Source organism: Euprymna scolopes, chromosome 45 (genome assembly GCF_053919585.1).
Source record: "Euprymna scolopes isolate OS-2025 chromosome 45, ASM5391958v1, whole genome shotgun sequence".
Lineage (NCBI taxonomy): Eukaryota > Metazoa > Mollusca > Cephalopoda > Sepiida > Sepiolidae > Euprymna > Euprymna scolopes.
Window position 1 is genome coordinate 40,926,010 of NC_136526.1, and position 24,072 is coordinate 40,950,081.

At 33.1% G+C, this 24,072-nt stretch overlaps 2 protein-coding genes across 3 annotated transcripts in view; one reads left to right on the plus strand and one right to left on the minus strand.

The window, feature by feature from the left end:
- LOC145269489 (pleckstrin homology domain-containing family M member 2-like) overlaps positions 1–7,563 on the plus strand; it is a 199,812-nt gene extending 192,249 nt beyond the window's left edge. The window contains exons 15-16 of the mRNA XM_080125214.1: positions 990–1,109; positions 7,045–7,563. Coding sequence (XP_079981340.1) covers positions 990–1,109; positions 7,045–7,143 — 219 coding nt within the window. The 3' untranslated portion in view covers positions 7,144–7,563. The remainder of the gene's footprint in view (positions 1–989; positions 1,110–7,044) is intronic.
- A 16,013-nt stretch (positions 7,564–23,576) lies between these two features.
- The window catches only part of LOC145269491 (argininosuccinate lyase-like), a 135,797-nt gene continuing 135,301 nt past the window's right edge, over positions 23,577–24,072 (minus strand). Inside the window, exons 18-19 of one of the 2 annotated variants that reach the window (XR_013865070.1) lie at positions 23,798–23,925; positions 23,577–23,623 (exon numbers count right to left, since the gene is read on the minus strand). The gene's annotated coding sequence lies outside the window, so the exon portion shown is untranslated. Of the gene's footprint in view, positions 23,624–23,795; positions 23,926–24,072 lie in introns of those variants that run through there. The other variant, XM_080125220.1, reaches the window with a different exon arrangement.

Here is a 24,072-nt window from a genome sequence, read left to right on the forward strand (position 1 = left end):
TGTCGACTCAGTTGGAGATTGCGCACATCCTGCCACAAAAATTTCACGCATGGATATCCATAGTCTGTGAAAGATTGAAGGAGCCTGTATATATATATATATATATATATATATATAATTTAAAGGAGATTAGAACAATAGTCTAAAGAGCTGAGTGTATTTTAATGTAACAGTGAAATTACTAGTTTAATTAAAATACAGGAAAGAGAAAGTGCTCGTTGTAATTTAGATATATAATAAGCTCAATAGTTAAATGTCTTAGAGCTAATTCAATATTAAGTAATGTGATTGATAATTTAAAATTTAAAAATCAAATTATAATTAAATTAAAAATCCGTTTCATAAGAAGGAACAACAACAAAATCAATTATCTGTACGATCGTTTCGGAAAACAATGCTTTCAATAAGATAAAAAGCTATAGCAAACATCTAAATGAGTATTTTAACCATAGTTCCTGATTTCAAAAAGCGAAAAATTAAAAGATTCATCTGCCTTACTTTTAATGCTAGGTTTATTTATGGTGTCTTTTAAATTCAATAAAAACCCTTCAAAATTTGTTAACGAGGAGACCTTGCTTATTAAAAAACTATATGTAATTATTGTACGTAACTTGATGTATACCAAAATAAAAAGCATTGTTTTCCGAAACGATCATACAGATAATTGATTTTGTTGTTGTTCCTTCTTATGAAACGGATTTTTAATTTAATTATAATTTGATTTTTAAATTTTAAATTATCAATCACATTACTTAATATATATATATATATATATATATATATATATATATATATATATATATATATATATACACACACACACACAACCGAAAATAAGGCAGTAATGATTATAGGTTTGATAAATATAAAGAAATTATTAAACACTAGCTGTACCGACCTGGTATTGCCCGGGAATAAAAAAAAAAAAGAGTTTATTTGTTTTATGAAGAAGCTGAACTGAATTTTACAATGTCTGCCTATTTTTCCAGGAATTTGAATCCCAAGAAGCCGGTGTCACAACAGACCGTTGGATTCTTTACTTCAATGCAGTCAAAGAAAGAATCAAGTTTGTTGAAAAATTGTCGCATTGCTGGAAAAAATTATTTCAGGTAAGGAATTGCGACTTTTTCATCTCTTGCTTCCGTGCCAGGTAGTCTTAACGCATAGACACATTGCGGAGTTGCCCGGTGACTAGTGATGGGACGCTTCCAATATTTTCCCCAATTCTGATACAATTACCAATTTAAAATTCTGATACCGATGCAATTACTGATTCTAATTCATTTAAAATCTCTAAATATTTAACTTTAAAGTTGTTGCTTTTTTCTGATTATTTTTCTGATTATTTTTTTTTAAATTATTTTTTCTGATTACCATAAAAAATCCATGTTACATATGCATATCTGTTTGTAAACATACACTTATGGGTCGATCTATAGGTTTTAATTTTATTGATATTTATAAAAGCAATAAATAAATTAATACCTGCATAAGAGCCAAGTACGACCAAGGATGGAGTACTGCTGCCACATCTGGACGGGAGCTGTTAGAAACACCTTATCCTGCCTTGACAGAGTTCAGAATAGACTTTGTAGCTTAGTGGGGGATGCCTTTTTCTCTTCCCTGCAACCTCTTTCCTACAGAAAAGACGTTGCAAGCCTGTCTCTGCTTTATCGTTATTTTCATGGCAAGTGCTCGTCTGAGCTCCAATTTATAATGGGCAGGAGCTGCTAATAACAGCCTATCCTGCCTTGACAAAATAGACTTCATGGCTTGGTGGGGGATGCCCTTTTCTCTTCCCTGCAACCTCTTTCCCACAGAAAAGACGTAGCGAGCCTGTCTTTGTTCTATCGTTATTTCCATGGCAAGTGCTCATCTGAGCTCCATTCTCTGGTCCCCCCTCACCAATCTTTTTCAAAAAACACCCGACTAGCTGAAACCACCGTCAATAATTTCCCCCACTCCTTATCTGTGCCTAAATCAAAACATAGATTCCACGAACAAAGCTTCTTTCTTAGAACTGCACACCTGTGGAACTCTGTTCCGCTTGCCTGTTTCCCTCCCGACTTCAACCTGGATGTCTTCAAGTCGAACACAAACAAATTCCTGATGAACCGCCCCACCTAAGTAATGACACCTTATCAATTCTCCAATACTATTGCTACACCATCCCATTGAGTACTGTACACACAATAACCCTTATCCCCGAGTGGCCATTGGGCCTTGATAAGTGGTAAATTCCATGTAAAAAAAAAAAAAATCCCCCTGGTCTAACTTTCATGAAAAACACTCATCTAGCTGAAACCACTGTCAATAATTTTCCCCACTCTTTATCTGTGCCTAAACCAAAACGTAGATTCCATGAACAAAGCTTCTTTCCTAGAGCTGCACGCCTGTGGAACTCTGTCCTGCTTTCCTGCTTTCCAACTGACTACAATATGGTTGTCTTCAAGTCCAATGTAAACAAGTTCTTAAGTAATGCAATTTACCAAATTTCCCCTACTAACAATTACTACGACATTTCCCCATTGACTATTCTACACTCATTAACCCTTATCCTCGAGTGGCCTCCAGACCTTGATAAGTGGTAACTCCTTTGTAAAAAAAAAAAAAAAAAAAAAAAAATTATCATTTTCTATGAAATCTTAAAAATAGATATCACCTGTGAATTTAATATTCTCTTGACACTTGCTCCTTAGGAGGAAGCTGGTTCATCCCGCATAGAATGTTATACAACAAACAAAAAGATATTAGATATCAAAAACTAAATTACGAATTTCAATTCAAAGAGTTATCAGGGGAATGTAATATGGGCGCGAAACCCCTTTTTAGAAAATTGAAATATTTTCAGATTTGTATTTAAATTAAATCATAGTCATTAGACATGAATTTAGCAAAATGTTGTGAATTTCAGTTTCTTATTAAGACCCCTTAAGCTTAAGCTTTAGAAATTTTGTATTTATGCAGAGAAGTTACCGTGCTGAAATATTATTATTATTTAGAAACCTTAACAAGGAGGAGGGTAGGGTGTTTTGAAACCGTTCCGTACTTTCACCTAACAATTTAATAAAATAAAAGATACCATAAAACTTGAAAATACTATAAAAATAAATTTGCACAGTAACTTCTCTCCAGAAATCTTTCCTAATCAGAATAAGGATTCTAGACATAAGTTTTAGTAGCATTATGTATTCATTTTAATCTTTGTAACGGGACATAAAAGTGGTGCTTAAGCTTTAGAAATTTTGTACTTATGCAGAGAAGTTACCATGCTGAAATAATGTTATTATTTAGAAACCCATTCTTAACAAGGGGGAGGGAAGGTGTTTTGAAACAATTCTGTAGTTTCACCTAACAATTTAATTAAAAAAAAAAAAAAGAATACCATAAACTTAAAAATACTAGAAAAATAAATTGGCACAGTAACTTCTCTCCATAAGCACCAGAAATCTTACCTAATCAAAATCAGAATAAGGATTCTAGACATAAGGTCTAGTATCATTATGTATTGATTTTAATCTTTGTAATGGAACATAAGAGGTGCAAAACTGTTCCTGTTCGGTGAATTGATTTTTACCCGTCCTGGGACAGGTATGTTTTTGTATTTAATTAATGTGAATTAGTATTTATATAAATTAACATCTCAATCTTGCAGTTAAAAGAAAGAAAAAAACGAAAATGTTTCAAATTAGAAAGTTTTAAGAAAAAAAAAGGTCCTTTTGCCTCCCAATTATATCTATAATTGAATATCCCCCTCCAAAACAAAAAGAACGAAAAACAATTGCCTCCCAATTTTTTGTTTGCTAGAATTTTAATCCCCTGATTATGGTGTAGCAACAATAAAATAAACCAGTCATTCAAGTGCCGCTTGTTATGAATTTAGTTGAATATGATATTAAAAATCACTTTATTAGTACTTATGCACTTATGTTATACCGAGCTGGCGGATGCTTTGTAACTATTCTGTACTTTCACCTAACAAATTAATAAACAAAAAAAGATATCATAAAACTTGCATTTTATTATATATTTTTTGAGTGGGGTGTTGACTTATCAAGATAAAGGACCGTTTGAATAAATTCACAATGATTTAAATTTGTAATTTTATAAAAAAAATCATTTTATTTTCAGTTGCGTGCATTTATGTTATCAAACTAGCAGGGGTTTTGTAACTATTCTGAACTTTGACCTAACAATTTGATAAACAAAAAGATATTGTAAAACTTGAATTTAACTTGAAAATACTATTTAAAAAAAAAAATAGCATGGTAGCACAAGTGCATCATAAGCAGCACTAAGTGTGTCAGAAACTGACCTTATGAAGCGTGAAAAAATATTGAATAATTCGACCCCATGTCTTTCCAAGCTTATAACTACTCGAAAAATGTAATTCAAACCCTAATTTTTTTTTTCAATTAAAGGAGCAAGGACCAAGGTTTCATTTAAAAAAAAAAAAAACAAACAAAAAAAAGAACAAAAAACAATTGCCTCCCAATTTTTTGTTTGCTAGAATTTTAATCCCCTGATTATGGTGTAGCAACAATAAAATAAACCATTCATTCAAGTGCCACTTGTTATGAATTTAGTTGAATATGATATTAAAAATCACTTTATTGGTACTTATGCATCTATGTTACCAAACTGGCGGGTGTTTTGTATACTATTCTGTACTTTCACCTAACAATTTGATAAACAAAAAGATATCACAAAACTTGAATTTAATTTGAAAACACTATTCTAAAAAATAGCACGGTGACATAACTGCATAAGTACCGGATTATTTTACATATTTATTTTCTAAAAGACCGTTTTTATAAATTCACAATGATTTAGATTTGAAGTGTTGTGTAATTATTTTTTCAGAAAATAATTTTATTTTCAGTTGCGCTTGTGCTTTGTTTCTTCAATTATGAATGAATTCGTATGTACTCTAAAAAGTACTATTTCGTCAATTATGAATGAATTCATATGTACTCTAAAAAGTACTATTTCGTCAATTATGAATGAATTCGTATGTACTCTAAAAAGTACTATTTCGTTAATTATGAATGAATTCGTATGTACTCTAAAAAGTACTATTTCGTCAATTATGAATGAATTCGTATGTACTCTAAAAAGTACTATTTCGTCAATTATGAATGAATTCGTATGTACTCTAAAAAGTACTATTTCGTCAATTATGAATGAATTCATATGTACTCTAAAAAGTACTATTTCGTCAATTATGAATGAATTCGTATGTACTCTAAAAAGTACTATTTCGTTAATTATGAATGAATTCGTATGTACTCTAAAAAGTACTATTTCGTCAATTATGAATGAATTCATATGTACTCTAAAAAGTACTATTTCGTCAATTATGAATGAATTCGTATGTACTCTAAAAAGTACTATTTCGTTAATTATGAATGAATTCGTATGTACTCTAAAAAGTACTATTTCGTCAATTATGAATGAATTCGTATGTACTCTAAAAAGTACTATTTCGTCAATTATGAATGAATTCGTATGTACTCTAAAAAGTACTATTTCGTCAATTATGAATGAATTCGTATGTACTCTAAAAAGTACTATTTCGTCAATTATGAATGAATTCGTATGTACTCTAAAAAGTACTATTTCGTCAATTATGAATGAATTCATATGTACTCTAAAAAGTACTATTTCGTCAATTATGAATGAATTCGTATGTACTCTAAAAAGTACTATTTCGTCAATTATGAATGAATTCGTATGTACTCTAAAAAGTACTATTTCGTCAATTATGAATGAATTCATATGTACTCTAAAAAGTACTATTTCGTCAATTATGAATGAATTCGTATGTACTCTAAAAAGTACTATTTCGTTAATTATGAATGAATTCGTATGTACTCTAAAAAGTACTATTTCGTCAATTATGAATGAATTCGTATGTACTCTAAAAAGTACTATTTCGTCAATTATGAATGAATTCGTATGTACTCTAAAAAGTACTATTTCGTCAATTATGAATGAATTCGTATGTACTCTAAAAAGTACTATTTCGTCAATTATGAATGAATTCGTATGTACTCTAAAAAGTACTATTTCGTCAATTATGAATGAATTCGTATGTACTCTAAAAAGTACTATTTCGTCAATTATGAATGAATTCGTATGTACTCTAAAAAGTACTATTTCGTCAATTATGAATGAATTCGTATGTACTCTAAAAAGTACTATTTCGTCAATTATGAATGAATTCGTATGTACTCTAAAAAGTACTATTTCGTCAATTATGAATGAATTCGTATGTACTCTAAAAAGTACTATTTCGTCAATTATGAATGAATTCGTATGTACTCTAAAAAGTACTATTTCGTCAATTATGAATGAATTCGTATGTACTCTAAAAAGTACTATTTCGTCAATTATGAATGAATTCGTATGTACTCTAAAAAGTACTATTTCGTCAATTATGAATGAATTCGTATGTACTCTAAAAAGTACTATTTCGTCAATTATGAATGAATTCGTATGTACTCTAAAAAGTACTATTTCGTCACAAAAATATATTGTAGAACTTGAAAACGGAAACCTTGTTTCCTATTATTAAAGAAATGGTACTACCTGGGAGTATCACCAATTCAGATGCATTGAAACCATATGATGGAATCACAGCTATACACGTGACCCCACCATATGTCCATCGGACAGTCAGCCACTCTGAACATTATGTAGACCCAGTGACAAACGTTCACATGAAAGTCGAAAACATGTGGATGGTCTGCAAGAGCAGATTTAAAACAATGTATAGTGCCTCATCCACAGCATTACCATCTCACTTGGATGCGTTCATGTAGCAACAACAATACAGTTGCACAGAGACTGACACCTTTAACAACATTTTTTTTATTAGTTGAATACATCGTTATTTTACCCATAACTGGAGGGAGATTCTAGTTCATACCTTCATCCAATGATATTAGTGTGTTTTCCATAACAGGACTATTATTTAAAAAAAAAAAAAAAGCATTATTTTTTAATTTTTTTTTTAATTTAAACATTTTGTTTGTTTTCCAGATTGACCCGCCTGTGATCGAGATGGACGATGTCCTGTTGGAACGCAAATGTAGCCGTAGACTGGAACAGTTGTTGGAGCAACTCCAGATTTACTCGTAGTCATCCGCCAAACTCTTTCGCCATCCCCAACCCCTCTAGCCAACATTTCCATCACCTGAACCCCCACCTACTTTCGCATCCCTCTCCTTCCCGCCAACACCCTTTCATCTCCAGATCTTTTGTTACCCCTCCCCTCCTTGGAGATGCATGCGCTGTGTTCTGTTTTATTTTTGACACCCTCTCCCTCCCCTTAACTGACAATTAGTCTGCACCCTAATTGATGAAGCAAAAAAAATATTTATTTACTTTATAAATAGTGTGTGTGTGCGTATGAAGACCTCAGCTACTGGGACAAAATTACAGTTTCTCTTTGTGTAATTTCTCGTATAGTTTTTCCTTTCTCTCCTTCTCTCTTCCTTTCTCCACTTCCTTCACTATCATAAGAAAAAGTAAATTCAGATTTACGAAAAAAAAAAAAAACTAGTAGAGCTACCTGGTATTGCCCAGGATCATAAAGATCAAAACAGAATATATATATTCATTCATTCAAGTGGTGTTTTGCCGGGGACAGGCATTGATGGCTATGGCTCTCCATCCATCTCTCTCCCTAGAGACATTCATTGTTGCTCACAGAAGTTTTAATATATATATATATATATATATATATATATATACACACACACACACATATATTAAAACTTCTGTCTCTTTACCTCTCTCAGTCTGTCTGTCTGTCTCTCTCTCTCCCTTCTCCATTTTTCCACCTCCCCACCCTTTTCACCTCCACCCAGCCCATTCCTCTCTATTGAAAATAATAATGTAAGCCATTCACCACTCCTTAATATAATAGATAGCATTGGTAATGGCTGAAAAACCAACTCTATGATGGAATGCGATCCGGTTGACCCCTAATGAATGATATTTTTTTTTTTTTTTCAATTTTAGATATTATTCAGTTGAGGTATAGCTATTCAAGAAAATACCAAGTTTGTGGGTGTTTATTTTGTAGTGTTTTTTAGTTTTTAGCTGGACTTACAATACACAAATACACATACACAGACAGGCAACTGCCTTTATTTTATATTAGTACTTTATTAGATATATATATATATATATATATATATATAAATCTGTATGTGCAAAAAGAAAAAATATATATATATATATATATATATATATATATATATATATATATATATATATGAGAGAGAGAGAGAGAGAAAATTATAGATGTTTGTGTGAAAAAAAAATATATGTATACCTACATAAATGTATGTTTCTAAAAATAGATATGCGTACACATATATTATTTATTAAGTTGCTTTTTTGTTGATTCTATTTTCATATAAATCCAACCCCACCGACTAAATCACTTGTTTAGTAATATTGCTTGCTCAAACAATAACGTCAACAAAAATGCAGTTAAATACATAGCATGCTATATATATATTTATTTATTATTTACATGTATAAAAGTATACCTATGGACATGTAAATAAATATGTCCCATAAAAAATAAGGGTGATCTATTCATATAAATATGAATAATACAAAATAACTTTTAAAAAAACGCTAAGGAAACAAATAAAAATAAGTGTTTCGAAGTTGTTAATATTGCTAAAAAAAACCAGCAACAACAAATCTTATATATATATATATATATATATATATATATATATATATATATATATATGGCGATTTAGCTACACTGAATATTCCGCGTTTCATCCACTCTAGAACTCTTCAGGCTTATGCGCATAAGCCTGAAGAATCCTAGAGTGGATGAAACGCGGAATATTCAGTGTAGCTTAATCGCCATATATATTTTATAAATTACTAACTAGCTCTACCTACATATTGAGCACTTTTGAAGTAAATACTTAAAGTTTACGCATAAATCTATACTTTCATATATTAATTTTATGTGAGTAAGTTAAGTAGTTATATATATATATATATATATATATATAGAAAGAGAGCGAGAAAAAGTTAGACAAAATAATTTAAACACTTGTTAAATTCAAAGGTAGTTGACAGCAGCTCTTCCATCCGACTTTGTTGGGCTCATGGCAAATAGTTTTGGTCACAATTCGATGATTCAGCTAGTGATTTGACTTTGCCGTAACTGTAGCATCAATAGTCCGATGATTTCTTCTGACAATGCGTTTTAATGTACGTCAGTCTGTATCAGTGTATTTAGAAGTCTGGCCAGAATTATAATTCCTGGAGGTTTTTCTCAGCTTCTTGAATCCTGTCTTAGTCTTTGACATAATAATAAAAAAAAAATTTAAAAAAAGCAGTTCAATGGTTTTGGTGACTTCTGGGCAAGAACAATTTGTCGTTTTTATTTAGACCATACATTTTTACCCAAATTTTACAAAATTCTGAAAAATAATTACAATCATGATAAAATCAAATACTATTTATCTCTACTTGTATATAAAAGGCACCTTGTGTGTGTGTGTTCCCTATAGACTACGAAATGATTGAGCCGATTTTTTTTTTTTTTTAAATTTCACACAAACATACTTTATGTATCTGGGAATGCTCTTAGATCGGATTTGATTTTAAATGCCTCCAATATGTATCGAAAATTGATAAATCTGATAAAAGAAGGAACAGTTTGATTTTTATCAAAGTTTAACACCCTTATATAGACTAATGTCACGTGCATTTTAAAAGTTTTCGACGTGAAGAGCTCAACGTGTAAAATCAACAGTAAGTTCTTTGATATGACAGGGTTACATTCAAAATGAATGTTTTTTTTTGTGTTTTTTTTTAGAACACAATTGAACCATGGTACTTGACTTTTGCATTTTAAATGTTAATTCAAGCTATTATATAAAATAATTTTATATAATAGTAAGTTCTCTACATTGCAATGTAGACTGCAATGTATTGTGGATTAAGTCCCTGTGGGTAGGTATGTGAAGCTGCCTCCTGGTACACTGCAGTGGGTCCCCAACTAGAGCCGGAAATCAGTCAATCAATTTGATTGAAAAATGGGCGATTTCACTGATTTTCGATGACGGTAAAAGTATTGGAAGTGTAGAACAATCATGTAGATGCAATCAATCAACGGCTTTTGCAACTGCAGTTGCATTTCGGTGATATAACTTCATCGAAGCTCAAAACGCTTATGAAAATAAATTTGGACAATATCTATCCACGGTTCAAATTTGTTTACATAATAAATATTTATAAAGCTCTGCCTAGTATAGAACACTTTTGAAAAAAATATTGTTTTTTAAGTTCATTTCATAAATACATCTTGTTTAATTAATATAAATATATATATATATATTTATACACACACACACACACACACACACTATACTATTCGCGCAATCTTCATTCTTGCCTCCATTATGGGTTTGTTTGCAGATCTCTTGCAGGACTCAGATGCCATTTACGATTGAGTAGATGTAAGCATGCTACATCGAATTAAACATGTTTGAATAGTCAAAACCTCATACGTCGAAATCCACAGGAGAGTCCATGATACTATATAGGTACTCCGGGTTTGTATTACTGTACACATAGATTCGAAAAAGTTGTCAAAAAACAAATATATAACAAATAAATGTTATGAAAGGCAAGATAAGTTACTTTTCTACCAAACTGGATATATTTTTCATGTTTTTATTCAATGTAATCTGCTTATTCAGCTCGAAAAGTATACAGTGTTTACCAATGTATTGGAAAATTCAAAATGGCGCCCGACTCTCTCTTTAACACGGTAAGTTTGAGAAAAGGTGTTATAAATAAAAAGAACTAGATAAAATACTATTAAAAACCTGCCGAATATATGTCGATCTATGTCACGGTAACATATATTGAGCGGGGTTTTAACAGTATTTTATCCAGTTTTTTATTTATAACACCTTTTCCCAAACTTACCGTGTTAAAGAGAGAGTCAGACGCCATCTTGAATTTTCCAATACATCGGTAAACACTGGTTTTCGAGCTGAATAAACATGTTACATTGAATAAAAACACGAAAAATATATCCAGTTAAGTAGAAAAGTAACTTATCTTGCTTTTGATAACATTTATTTGTTATATATTTGTTTTTTGACAACTTTTTCGAATCTATGTGTACAGTAATACAAACCCGGTACTCCTTTTTTGAAGGGGTAGTTTTTTTGGTGTTTTTTCTCCACATTTAAAACCAACTTTGTGACTAATTTTGCCCTTGTGGGGAGACAAGTAAATAGGGACAAAAAAGAGAGAATGACAACTTTTTTATCCTCTGAGTAAATTTGGCTGGTGTGGGAGATAAATGCACTATCTTTCTCTGATTGAAGCTCTCTTGCCAGTAAATTATTCTGACGTCTTCCGTGCGTTTATACATTGTATAAATTGTGTGTATATATATATATATATATATATATATATATATATATATATATATATATATATATATATAAAATAAAAATTACAATCAAATTTACCAAAATGATCCAAGATGGTAAAATTAAAGTATATTATAAATATTAAAGAATTAATATTTATAAAGTTATCTCAGCCAGATGTAAAAGCTCGATAAAACTAAATAGGAGATAGAGCTTATAATACGAGCAAACAGTTAATAAAAAATGTTAAAAAAACACTTTGAAATGAGTTAAAAACTTTGTTATCAAGTAAGATCTTTGACTTGTTGTTTCATCAAATACTTTTGCATGCAAAATCCGATCCCACATTTTGCTAATTCCTACCCTCTGATGAGAAGGAAAGTATTTCTTCAAAACTTCGCGGATTAAGGAGTATCCATTTATCTAGTGTTTCCTTTTCAGATTAAATATGTTTTTAACTCATTTCAAAGTGTTTTTGCTTGTATATATATATATATATATATATATATATATATATATATATTATATCTGCGGATTTTCTGAAAGCAATACATTTGCCCAACCTAAGAATGAATCAATTATGCTGGTATGATTATGCGGAATGTTCATTTTCCTTGATAAATCGTTGCTTAATCGCAGGAAGGTTGGCTGTCGAAGGAAAACTTGAAAGCAAGTGATTGGACAAGAACACATAGCATAGAATTTGAAAACTTTTTGACCCACTGCAACGCAAGAGTGCAGAGTGAGCTTGTATAATATTAGAACAAGGGAAAAGTGACGTTAAATAAATAGAAGATATATAATTATAAATTATATATAATTTTTATACCTACATACATTAGTTTTTCATGCCTTTTCAATCATCAGTGCAGGAACTGACGATTGTCTCTGGTTGAAGGCGCCCTTGACTCCATTTGCAAGAAACATTGTGTGTGCGTTTTTGTACTGTGCAAGCGTCACTAATTTCACATACTTCTTAGCATAGGATGCTCCTTGGCCTTTAAGCTAGGAGCAAAGTGTAGTAACTGTTCTGATACTACACTTCATCTTTTCTGTCCTCAATCAGTGAAATGAAATCTTTCGAGACTGAGGCAATTTTTATTTTTGTCCCAATCCAAGGAACTCCTGTTTGAAGGGGTAGTTTTTGGGGGGGAATTTTTTCTCTACATTTATAACCAACTTTGTGACTTATTCTGCCCTTGCGGGGAGGCAAGTAAATAGTAAATAAAAAAAAAAGAGAAAGAATAACAACTTTTTTATCCTGAGTAAATTTGGCTGGCGTGGGAGATAAATGCACTGCCTTTCTCTGATTGAAGCTCTCTTGCCAGTAAATTAGTCTGACGCCTTTCGTGCTTTTATGCCGTGCCCGCATTGTCTAAATTGTACTCGTACGTTTTTTCCAACGTTACATCATACCACCTTCGATATTTGTGTCTTCCCTTCTAAATCAATAACTGACATGTTTTAGTATTTATCGCTCAACCTTGCCTAGGGGTCGACATGGGTCTCCCCACTCTCCTTTGCCAACATTTCCTCTTGCAGGGAAGTGCCACACCAGTTCAGAACTTCTCAGATCATCTACTATTTGTGTATGTGTGTGCACGCGAGAGAGTTCATTCCCTACAGACTCAGAAACGGCTGAACCAATTTTTAAAAAAATTTCACATGAAAGTACTTGATGTGTCTGGGAGTATTCTTACGTAGGTTTTGTATTGGAATACGTCCGATAAGTATCGATAATCGAAAAAATCCGATTAAAGAAGGAAATCCAATTTTGACCAAAGTTAACACTTTTATACAACCTAACATCACAAGTGCATTTGAGAAGTTTTATCACCGCACAAGTAGAAAGGCCGAGTCTATAAAATCAACTGTAGTTTCTAATATATGACACGGCTGCAATCAAAATGAATGTTTCTTTTAAGAGCACAACTGAACCATGATACTTGACTTTTGTATGTTTAACCTTAATTCAAGTCATTATGTAAAAATATTTTAATAAAATCAACAGTTGGTTCTTTGATAAGACAGGGGTGCGTTTGGAATGAATTCTTACTGTTTAGAGCACAATTGAGCCATGATACTTGACTTTTGCATTTTAAACTTGAAGTGAAGCTATTATTTAAAGATAATTTTAAAATCAATAGTAGATTCTCTACAGTGTAATGTAGACTACAATCTATTGTGGATTGCCATTGCAGGGAGACATGTGAAGCTTCCTCCCGTTACATTGTGGTGGTGGTGGTGTCTCTAACTAGAGCAGGTAATGAAAAATGGACGATTTCACAGATTTCGATGGCAATAAAAATATGAGCAGGTGGGGCATTTGTTGATCCACATTCAATCCTGGACAACATCAGGTCTACCTGATAGTTTAATATACAAGATTAGCACAAAAAAAAACCTCACACATTTTAATTTCCAACAGATATAGGATATAATATTCTCATTATAGTTTTACAGATTGGTAGCGACAGTCGCGTTTCTTGTGATATTGTGTTTGGTATCATTTTCATACTTGGCAAGTTTTCGTCACAAAAAAATGTTAACCTACGAATACAAGTCTTTGCAAATGAAAACGTACAATAATAACATTCCGTTTACCTGCTTTCCAGTTGACTACAATATGGCCGTCTTCAAGTCCAATGTAAACAAGTTCTTGATGAGCCGTTCCCCTTAAGTAATCCGATTTTACCAAATTTACACTTCTAACGATAACTACATTGTCTTTTTGACCAATGTGCACTCTTTAACCCTTATCCTCGAGTGGCATCTGGGCCTTGATAAGTGGTGATCCTTTAACCCTCATCCTTGAGTGGACTCTGGGTGAGTCCTATGTGTAAAAAAAAACAAACAAAAAAAAAAAAACGCATTGATAGCATTATACATAATCTTGATCCTCTATTTTCAAATTTGAGATAGCAAAAGTTAAGTGAAAACAGGGGAGATAAGTCAGTTTGTCATAAAGAATTGACTGCAATAGAAGAAACTAATTACACTGCCATTACTATTCAATCCATTTTTTTTTTTTTTCTGGCAATTATTTTTCTACTCTATAATTTTTTGTAATTTTATAACTATTTTTTTTTAACTAATTTCAACATTACACATAATTATGTAATAGTGTTTTTACATATAATGGCTATAATATGTATATATATATATATATATATATATAAATCTATATATTTATATATAAATCTATATATTTTATTTTATTTACTATGAACTAGCGAGGTAGAGTTGTTTTTGTTTTTTAATTGCTTGATTCCATTGTTGACGTTGTTTTTTTTTTTAATTAGATGCACTACTTAGTATTAAAAAAATTTACTGTGTTTTACGAGTTTATCTGTTCATACATAAATAGAAACATCTGATTGGTTGACACAAAAAGGAATAGGAAGAGTATACATTACTAAGGCAGTAGTTTTATAGTCTTAAATTGCTGAAACACTAAAAATTGAATACAAGTTATATGCACTTGCCATACCCGAGTTCAAATTACACGTAAGTCAAAAGGATTTTTTTTTTTTTAACTTTATGCATGTTCTATAATTTTTAAGTAACCACGGATCCAAATTCTAGTCTGTCCAACCCAATCAATAATGTTTACTCATTTATTTATTTACTAGCTGGGGAGGGGGCGCCCGGCTTTCCTCAGACGTAAAATATGCTTAAATATAATATTTTAATTCGTCCAGATTTTGTTTATATTATTATAGCCGTGATTTCAAAAGTAAAAAAGAAAAAAGTTTTTGGGTGCCATCAGCTAGAATCGGAACCGAAACTGTAGCATTCAAAGCTGGTAATGTTACCACCATACAGTGACGCACATAAGGACTGATTAAAAATTAAAAATAAACTAAGATTAATGTATAAAATGCATAACAATTTTTTTAAATTTTGACTTATTTTTGTCCCCTTAAAAAGTATTTACTATTTTAACCGGCTAATGGTCCATAAAAAATCCAATCATTTGAGGGCCCTAGCGCTGCTCTGCGTCTTTTAGTTTCAGAGGAGATAGAGTTTGAAAATATGAAGACAGACAGACAGGCATATAGCTTTTTTTATATATGAGATTTATTATGATCGCTTATGTTTGAATTCATGTTTTGAAACAGGATGTAAATCGTAAATTTATGACGTCACGCGAAAGCTATAATCATTTTGTTATGGTAATGCTTTAAGCTCTATTTATAAAAAAGAGTCCGAATAAGCCAGTTTGTAAAACTTTAGACTGGAGATCTCAAGGTTTTGGTTTCGATTTTCAGTTGTAGCATTCACTTTAATAATTGTAAATGCGTGGAAAAGAAAAAAACAGTTTTAAAATATCATCTTCTACTGAAGAATGGCAGTTTCGAAACAACCTGTCTGTGCAATCATATAGTTTATTTCGTGATTTAAGAGTAATTTTTACAATTCTCTCGGTGATTTTCATATTTGGGTACATGTTCCAAATCTGGAAAGGAACAAATTGAAAATTTTCCAGCAAAAATAAAAAATGTGGAGAAAGTTACAAAAAAATAAAATGTTTACATGTTCGCCATCATAGCGTTTCAATCCATCTCAAAATCATCAGGCAGTGTTCGAGATATTCCTCAAGATCGTATCAGAGTCCACCTCACTCAGGCTAATTTTAAACTAAGTGAAACCATTATTTAAAGATAATTTTATAAAATCAGCAGATTCTCTACAGTGCAATTTGGGCTAAGTCATTGCAAGGAGGCATATGAAGCTTCCTCCCAGTACACTGTGGTGGGGGTTCATTTTTGAATATTTAAAAAAAAAAATTTTTTTTTTTTTTACTAATTTCGACATTACACATAATTATGTAATGGTGTTTTTACGTAAAATGCGTTGTTTTATAGCCATTATATCTTCTGTGAAGCTTCACGTGCCTCTTTGCAATGACTTAGTCCACATTGCACTGTAAAGAATCTACTGTTGATTTTATAAAATTATCTTTAAACAATGGCTTCACTTAAAGTTTAAAATTGACCTGAGCAAGATGGGTTCTATGATGATGATGATGTGTGATGGTTTGCATGTTGGCGCAGCAGGGACATTGAGCGTCCTGTACATAGTCGCACTTGTGCAGGTTGTCCCGTGTTTTGACAACCTTCGCTCTAGCCTGGTTGAGTGGTGTTACTCACTCTTTCCAGGAGTTTAGAGCCGGTTGGGAGACTTTCTTCTAATGTCAGAAGAGCTTCGTTGTTGATGTCTTTGACAAACTGATTTCACTAATGCAGGTGGAAGGACGCTCGAGTTTGTCCGAGGCCTGTGACAGTGGCGAGCTCTTGTGGGATGGTAGTCACTGCAGCACCTCTTGATGTGCATATAGGGATTGACCATCGTCAATTCCTATATGCACATCAAGCTCTGCTTTTTCCTATCAGAATCTGTGATGGAGCGATTCTAGATGTTCTTTGCTAGGTCCATTACTGTTGATGAATTATAAGGTCACAAAAGTTGGACTCAAGTTCTGTTCATGGCAGCATGATCATTAAACACGTGAGATTTCCGCTTCTTAAAATGTTTTCGTGCTTATATATCTGTAAATAATCTCACACGACTTGCATTTTTCTGTCAGATCCTGTGATTTACTTCCGGTGTGAGAAGCTCTGTAACCCACCACAGGAATGTCTTGTGATCCTCTTCCAATGAGAAATGTCCCCGTGATCTTCCTTCTGTGAAAAATGTCCCCGTGATCCTCTTTCCATGAAAAATGTCCCTGTGACCCCTCTTTCTGTGAAAAATGTCCCCAGTGACCCCTTTTTCCATGAAAAATGTCCCCGTGACTCATCTTTCTATGAGAAATGTCCTTGTGATCCTCTTTCCATGAAAAATGTCCCTGTGACCCCTTTTTCCATGAAAAATGTCCCCGTGACTCATCTTTCTGTGAGAAATGTCCTTGTGATCCTCTTTCCATGAAAAATGTCCCTGTGACCCCTCTTTCCATGAGAAATGTCCTCATGACCCCGCTTTCTATGAGAAATGTCCTCGTGATCCTCTTTCTATGAGAAATGTCCTCGTGATCCTCTTTCTATGAAAAATGTCCGTGACCCATCTTTCTTTCTATGAAAAATGTCCCTGTGACCCCTCTTTCTCTGAGAAATGTCCTCGTGATCTTCTTCCCATGAAAAATGTTCCATAATCGTCTTCTCAGAGAAATATCCTGTGATTCTTTTCTTTTATGAAATGCTTTTCGACCCTTTTCCTTGTTGGGAATGACCTTCCTTTTTGGCTGAAGATATACCATGACCCTTTATATCGCTGTAACATGATTCTTGTCCTTGTGTGAGAAACGTCCCATGATCCTCTTTCTGTCGTAGATGTCGTGTGATCCTCTTTTTGTTGGAAATGTGTCGACCTTATTTCCTGTTGGGAGATATGCTGTGATACTTTATCTCTACGTGATAATTTTCCGTATCGAAAATATCCCATGATCCTTTCCAAGCCGAAGATATCCCATGATCCTTTTCCTGTTGTAGATGTCCCATGATCCGGTATGTGTGAAAATTCATTAAAAAAAATTTTTTTTACTACAAAATTCAATAATTTCAATTTTCTGCTTCATCTGTTTTGTTTTTTTTCTTCTTGTGCAGACATTTGCAATGGCGTACTCAAAAAATTTTTTCCCTTTTCTTCCTAGATCCTAAAATGAATTTGAAAAAATAAAAATAAAAAAAGACAAAAGAAGGAAAACTTGATGTGATCTTAGTTCAATTTGCTTCTGCCCTAACCCCAACTCTAACCCTAACGTAGACCTTAACTGCTGCTCCTGCCGCTGCTGCTATTTTTTTTTTTTTTTTTTCTCTTTTCGACCCAAGTTATTTTATTTATTCATTTTTTAAATAATACTATTATTTTTTCAATCTAGGCTTTGTCTCCAGTTCAGATAATGGGGGTGGGGGAGGAGATCAGGCCTAGGCTGCTGCAATGAATCAGTGTGATATAATCGAAGGGTGCACGCGCACGTACAACGTGTCGCGTGTGCCCTTCAGTTTAGATTTCTTATGCCTTTGTACTTTTTTTAAATGTTTGTCAACACTTTTATACCTCTGTGGATTTTTTTTACCTTCTTTTTCTCCATCCAACATCTTTCTCTGTCTTCTATTCTTTCTGCCCCCCCCCTTTTTTTTTTAATTATACTTCTTTACCTGTATACCCTGTCTCTATTTTTCTCTCTCTTTTCCTCTTTGACTCTCTTTTCTCTGTTTTAATGTCTACCAACAAATCTTCGGGACAAGATCACTGTGTAGTATCTGTTCTGACGCTACACTTTAACCTTTTCTGTCCTCGGTCAGTGGGAAGGGGAAATCCTTCATGACTGAGGCAATTTTTATTTTCGTTCCTATCTAGAGTGCCCCTTTTATTTTTTTTATTTTTTTTTTTTGGGGGGGGGGAGCTGGATTTTGCCCGGATTAAAAACCGACCTTGTGGTCTAACTCTGCCCTCGTGGGGAGGCAAGTAAATAGGAAGAAATTTATCCCTCTGTCAGTTTCTTTTTTTTTTTTTTTCTTCCTCTTCGCTTTTCCCAAAATAGTTTGGTCAACATTTTCTATCTTTCGTTCTTTTCCCTTTCTTTGTTTTATCTCTCTCTTTCTCTGCCTCCTCTTCTCTTTTTTTTCTCTCTCTTCCATTTCTGTATTTTGCTCTCATACACTCCAACTATTTTTTTTTTCTTTTTTTGTTCTTCTCTTCTCTCATTCTTCACTTTATCTCTCTCTCTTTTTTCTTCCGTTTCTTATCAATCTCTCCCTCCTCACCCTCTCTCTCATTAAGTTTTTAAACAGAGATTGGGTAGAAGAGGAAGGAGGCAGACGATAAAAACAAAAAAAAATGAACCTTCCTTTCTCTCGTGTTTTCCTCCTCCTTCTCCTCCTGTCTCTTGTGTTTTAGATTCAAACAGACTCCATTGTTGTATATTTGCCTCGCTTGATGTGAACTAACAATTATGTAAATAAAAGTAAATAAAATTCTTTGAAATTTATGCATTCTCTCTCTCGATTTCATTTGTGTGTGTGCACCCCCCAGCCCCGAGACTCCAATTTAGGAGCACGGAGACTTCCTTTTTCAAAAAAAAAAAAAAACAAAAAAAAACACTCGACTAGCTACAACCACTATCAGCAATTTCCTCAACTCTCCGTCTGTGCCGAAAGCTAAAATTGCTTTGCCAAATAAAATATATAAATCAACTCTTGTAGCGCTCTGCTTGTAGCTCAGATCAAGCAATTTACCGGTTTGTGAAGCACCCGAAAGGGTTACAGACTTCTCATTCTGAATCAGGGGTTTAAGCAAAGGGCAGGGACGGAGGATAAACAAAACATAGCGTGGTCGGTTTCAAGGAGTTTTACAGTTGGCTCGATTGTCTCAAGGAGTATCACACCAGTTGCATTCATATGAAAGGTACCACACCTGGTGGCATCCCAATTGCATCCATAGCAGGTGGACTACACATGGTAGTACCTCAGTTACGGCAGTTGGATTCATATGCAAAGGGTACCAAACCCCACGGTGCCAGTGTTGGGGAGAGTTATACCCAACAGCACTCTACTTGGGTCATCTGGAGAGAATAAAGACATCATACCATGTTTAAAACAAACAACTACACCATTTGTCCCGAGTACTTCCAAGCCAGAATACAACTCAACATTGAGAATAACAAAGTGGGAATCATGGGAGGTAGTCCTCTTTACAAATGACTCTAACTTGGGGGGAAGAAAGTGAAAAAACTTTTTTGCGCATTTAAAGAAAACTGTATCCCGTGAAGTACTTTTCTTTCTTTTTTTTTCTTTTTTTTTTAAAGTATAAAACAGATAATTAATTAGAACTGATATTGTTCTCTGATACATATTCTGATACATATTATTATACGCGGAAATATTCTTTTACAATACTTTCAATTGTTAAATTCTATCTTAATTTAAAAAAAATCTTTTAACTGGAGAGCTAATTAACGTTTTTTAATTTAATAAAAGTAAAATAGTTCTCTATAAATCAGCGATCGAATTGTTACTTAAATGACTTAAACTCTTTTAAAAATGTTTCTACATTAATTATTTTTATACTATTATTAAATTCTTTTACAATAATTTCAATTCTTAAATTCTATCTTAACTTAAAAAATTTTAAAAATTCTAAAAATACTATTAATTATTAAATACTTAGTTATTAAATTCTTTTTCAACAATTTCAATTCTTAAATTTTATCAATATTTCATAGTCATGACGTCAATATTTCTTTATCCAATCAAATTGCATTCTTTCAACCGGTGTCAAACGATTGCTGTTCTTTTTTTATCTTCCTAATTTCCATTTACTTAAAGTGCAAGAGGGCCGTTTTTGTGCACTATTTTTAAATAGTTTTTTCAGGTTAAATTCAAGCTTCACAATATCTTTTTTTTTTTTTTAATTAAATTGTTAGGTGGAAGCACAGAATAGTTACAAAACACCCTCCTCCTCCCCATGTTAAGAATGGCTTTCAAAATACTAACGTTATTATTTCAGCGCAGTGGCAAAAGTGCACAAGTACCAAATACGCTGGTAGTTACAGATACTGCAAACCTTCAGGGAGGTAAAGCTGGTCCATCACTAATATTCCAAGCAGATTGGCCTTCTCTCGTGCCAGAAAATAGTTTGGACAAATCAATTCTGCCAAGGCAACAGCAAAAGTCGGTGCTAACTCCTACCCAAATTCTAGCAACTACAAATCTGACACGGGAGCAGCTTTCATTCCAGGGAACTATTTGAAACACCCTCTTGCGATAAGACCCCCCCCCCCCAAAAAAAAGGAACCAGAGCAAGACACAGATATCATTAAATCAGAATCTCTACCTCCGGCTAGAACAGAAAAAAAAAAAAACAAGAAGTTGTCATTCTTGCGAAGATATAAGATTTGTGATAGTTGACCCTCTGCAAGTATTGACGGATCTAAACGATAAGAAAAAAAAGTAAAACTACAGATATTTGATCATGTCAAGGGAAAATGGGTTAATAGGGTTCAAACTTTTAAAGGCACCCCATGGTGACTACTTTTGCGAGGAAAGATACAGGTAACAAAACGACTTCTGGAGAATGATCGAGATTGTTACAGAGGCGATCTCGGGCAGTAAATTGGAGGATGAAGAACACCCGAAACTCAAGCAATTACAAGTCAAGTGTGAAGGTAGGGTCCCTCTTTATGTTTACCCCTCTTCGTATCGGGCTCTTAAGTTAACTTTTCCATTGGATGTGGCAGACACAGTCAAAAGACGGACGGTTTATACTTGAATTGCTGCCACGCATTCTCGGCCAGGCCTTCAGTGTTTTCATTTCAGAGGACTCTGGTCCTATGTGCGACCCTGATTAGACGTAACGATCATGGCCTTCTACCTAGCTAGTTGGAATGTGAAGGATATAAGAACTCAAAAGAGATCTGCTCACATGCTGAGGCAACTGGTGGCCCTTAACACATTTGCTGCCAATTATAGCTCTATCAAATTTATTGTCATTGTCAAGCTATTTTTTCTGCAATTTCCAAATAATAAAGTCAACAAATAATGCATGCGAATATAAATGGAATCTATATATATGTAAAAGTGAAATTGTATGTGTGTGTGTGTGCCTGTCTGTGTGTATACATTTCCCTACGAAATTACTCTGTCAATTTTCAGTCTACAGACTCGAGATTTGACATAAGGGGTATTGAGATTCGGAGAAATCTTTTTAATCAGTTTTCGACCAGACATTTGGCTGTCAAGGGGTCAAAATTCAACGATTTGACCGTTGAAAGCTCTACCAAACTCCTCTACCAATTTTGGGTCTAAACACTTGAAATTTTAGATATAGGTTACTTGGACATGGATCAAACTTTTTAATTTGATTTGAGTCCAAAACAAATGTTAAGGGTTAAAATTGGGGACAAAGTTAAAAAAAAAAAAATTTGACCTCTGCGGTCTCTACCAAATTACTCAGGCAATTTTTGGTTTAAACATTTGAAATTTTACATAAATTGTATTCAGACATAGAGCAAGGTTTTTAATCAGCTTTTGGCCGAAAATTTGGCTGCCAAGAGGTCAAAGTTCAAAAGATTTGACATTTGCGGTCTCTAGCAAACTATTCAGCCAATTTTGGGTCTAAACATTTGAAATTTTACATAAAGGGTATTCAGACATGCAGCAAGCTTTTTAATTAGTTTTTGGACGAAAATTTGGCTGCCAAGAGGTCAATGTTTAAAGAGTTGACCTTTGCAGACTCTACCAAAGTCCTCCACCATTTTTGAGTCTAAACACTTGAAATTTTAGATGTAGGTTATCTGGACATGAGTCAAACTTTTTAATACATATATATATATATATATATAAAGTTATGAATAGTACATAGGGCCCAAGCAAAGCCGGGCAGAACTGCTAGTATATATTAAATTTGTATTATTTATAATATTCTCATATTTGGCATATTAAATAAGAAAATATCTTAGTGTGTCAGATATGAATATCAATTTGTATATTTTTTGTAATAAAAATAACTCGAATCAGCTTTTATTTATAGTGAATCATTCAACTTGTAATTTATGTTTTTGCTAGAAAAAAATACATGACCAAATATGCGATACACATACTATTCAATATGTATAAAATACGTTTGGAAGCCAAATCTTGTCATGAGAATAAATAATATTTTTTCTTTTTTTCGTGCCATGGTGTTGAGTTGGATAAGAAAGTTAAAAGAAAGAACAGCATGCGAATTTTCTTTTAATAACCTTTTATCCACTCTACACCATGGCAAGAAAAAAAAAAATGTACCAAATTCTGAAGACAAAGTCTTGCTTCAAAATATATTAATTTTAAACAATAAATATTGTTTATCTTGTCATGATTTGGCTTCCAAACATATCAAATACATATGTTATTCCGTCCCGTAAAGACCACATGCCCCATTGTCTCCGTGAGAAACTATTCTATCTTGTTGAAGAGGCCAGTATCTTTTGTAGCGTTGACGAGGTAAAAAGTTCTGGTGCTTGCTTCAATCCTACTTGGTCGACTTCGCTTTTTCACTATCATGTCCCGTAAAGACCACATGCTCCATTGTCTTGAGTGTTTTAAGTCTTACAACGGAAAGTATAAACACTTCTCCAAAATTAAAACTCTGAAGACATTTTGTCGTTGAATCAACAGGTTTATTAAAAATGAAGAAGGTAAAAACTGAAAACAGAAAGAAAGAATAAAATAGAATTAGCGTGAAGTTCAGTGTGCAAGGGGGAAGCAGAAAATGCTTAAAAATACATTGAAATTGAATAAGTCCAAAATACTAACAAAATAGAAAGTAATAAATTAATCAAAGTCCATGTACTGTAAAAAGTAAAGGAAAAAACTTACAGCGAAGAGGTCTGACGTCGAGGAGAGGAAGGCAGAGACGATAGCAGTTAAACCCTCGAGGCTGTCAACCCATCAAAAAGCGCGAAAGGCCAACCCTGGTGTTAGCGGTGAAGGGTCACAAGTTGTCCCTTCCAAAGAAAGGGGAGGATGAGAGGCAATAAAAAAAGATTGTGTCACGACATACGTATTCATGTTAAACTTTAATCAACGTTTCTAACGCGAAACCTACAACCTTAGCTATACGTGTTCTTTTGAGATGCCAGTTCAAGTTAAAG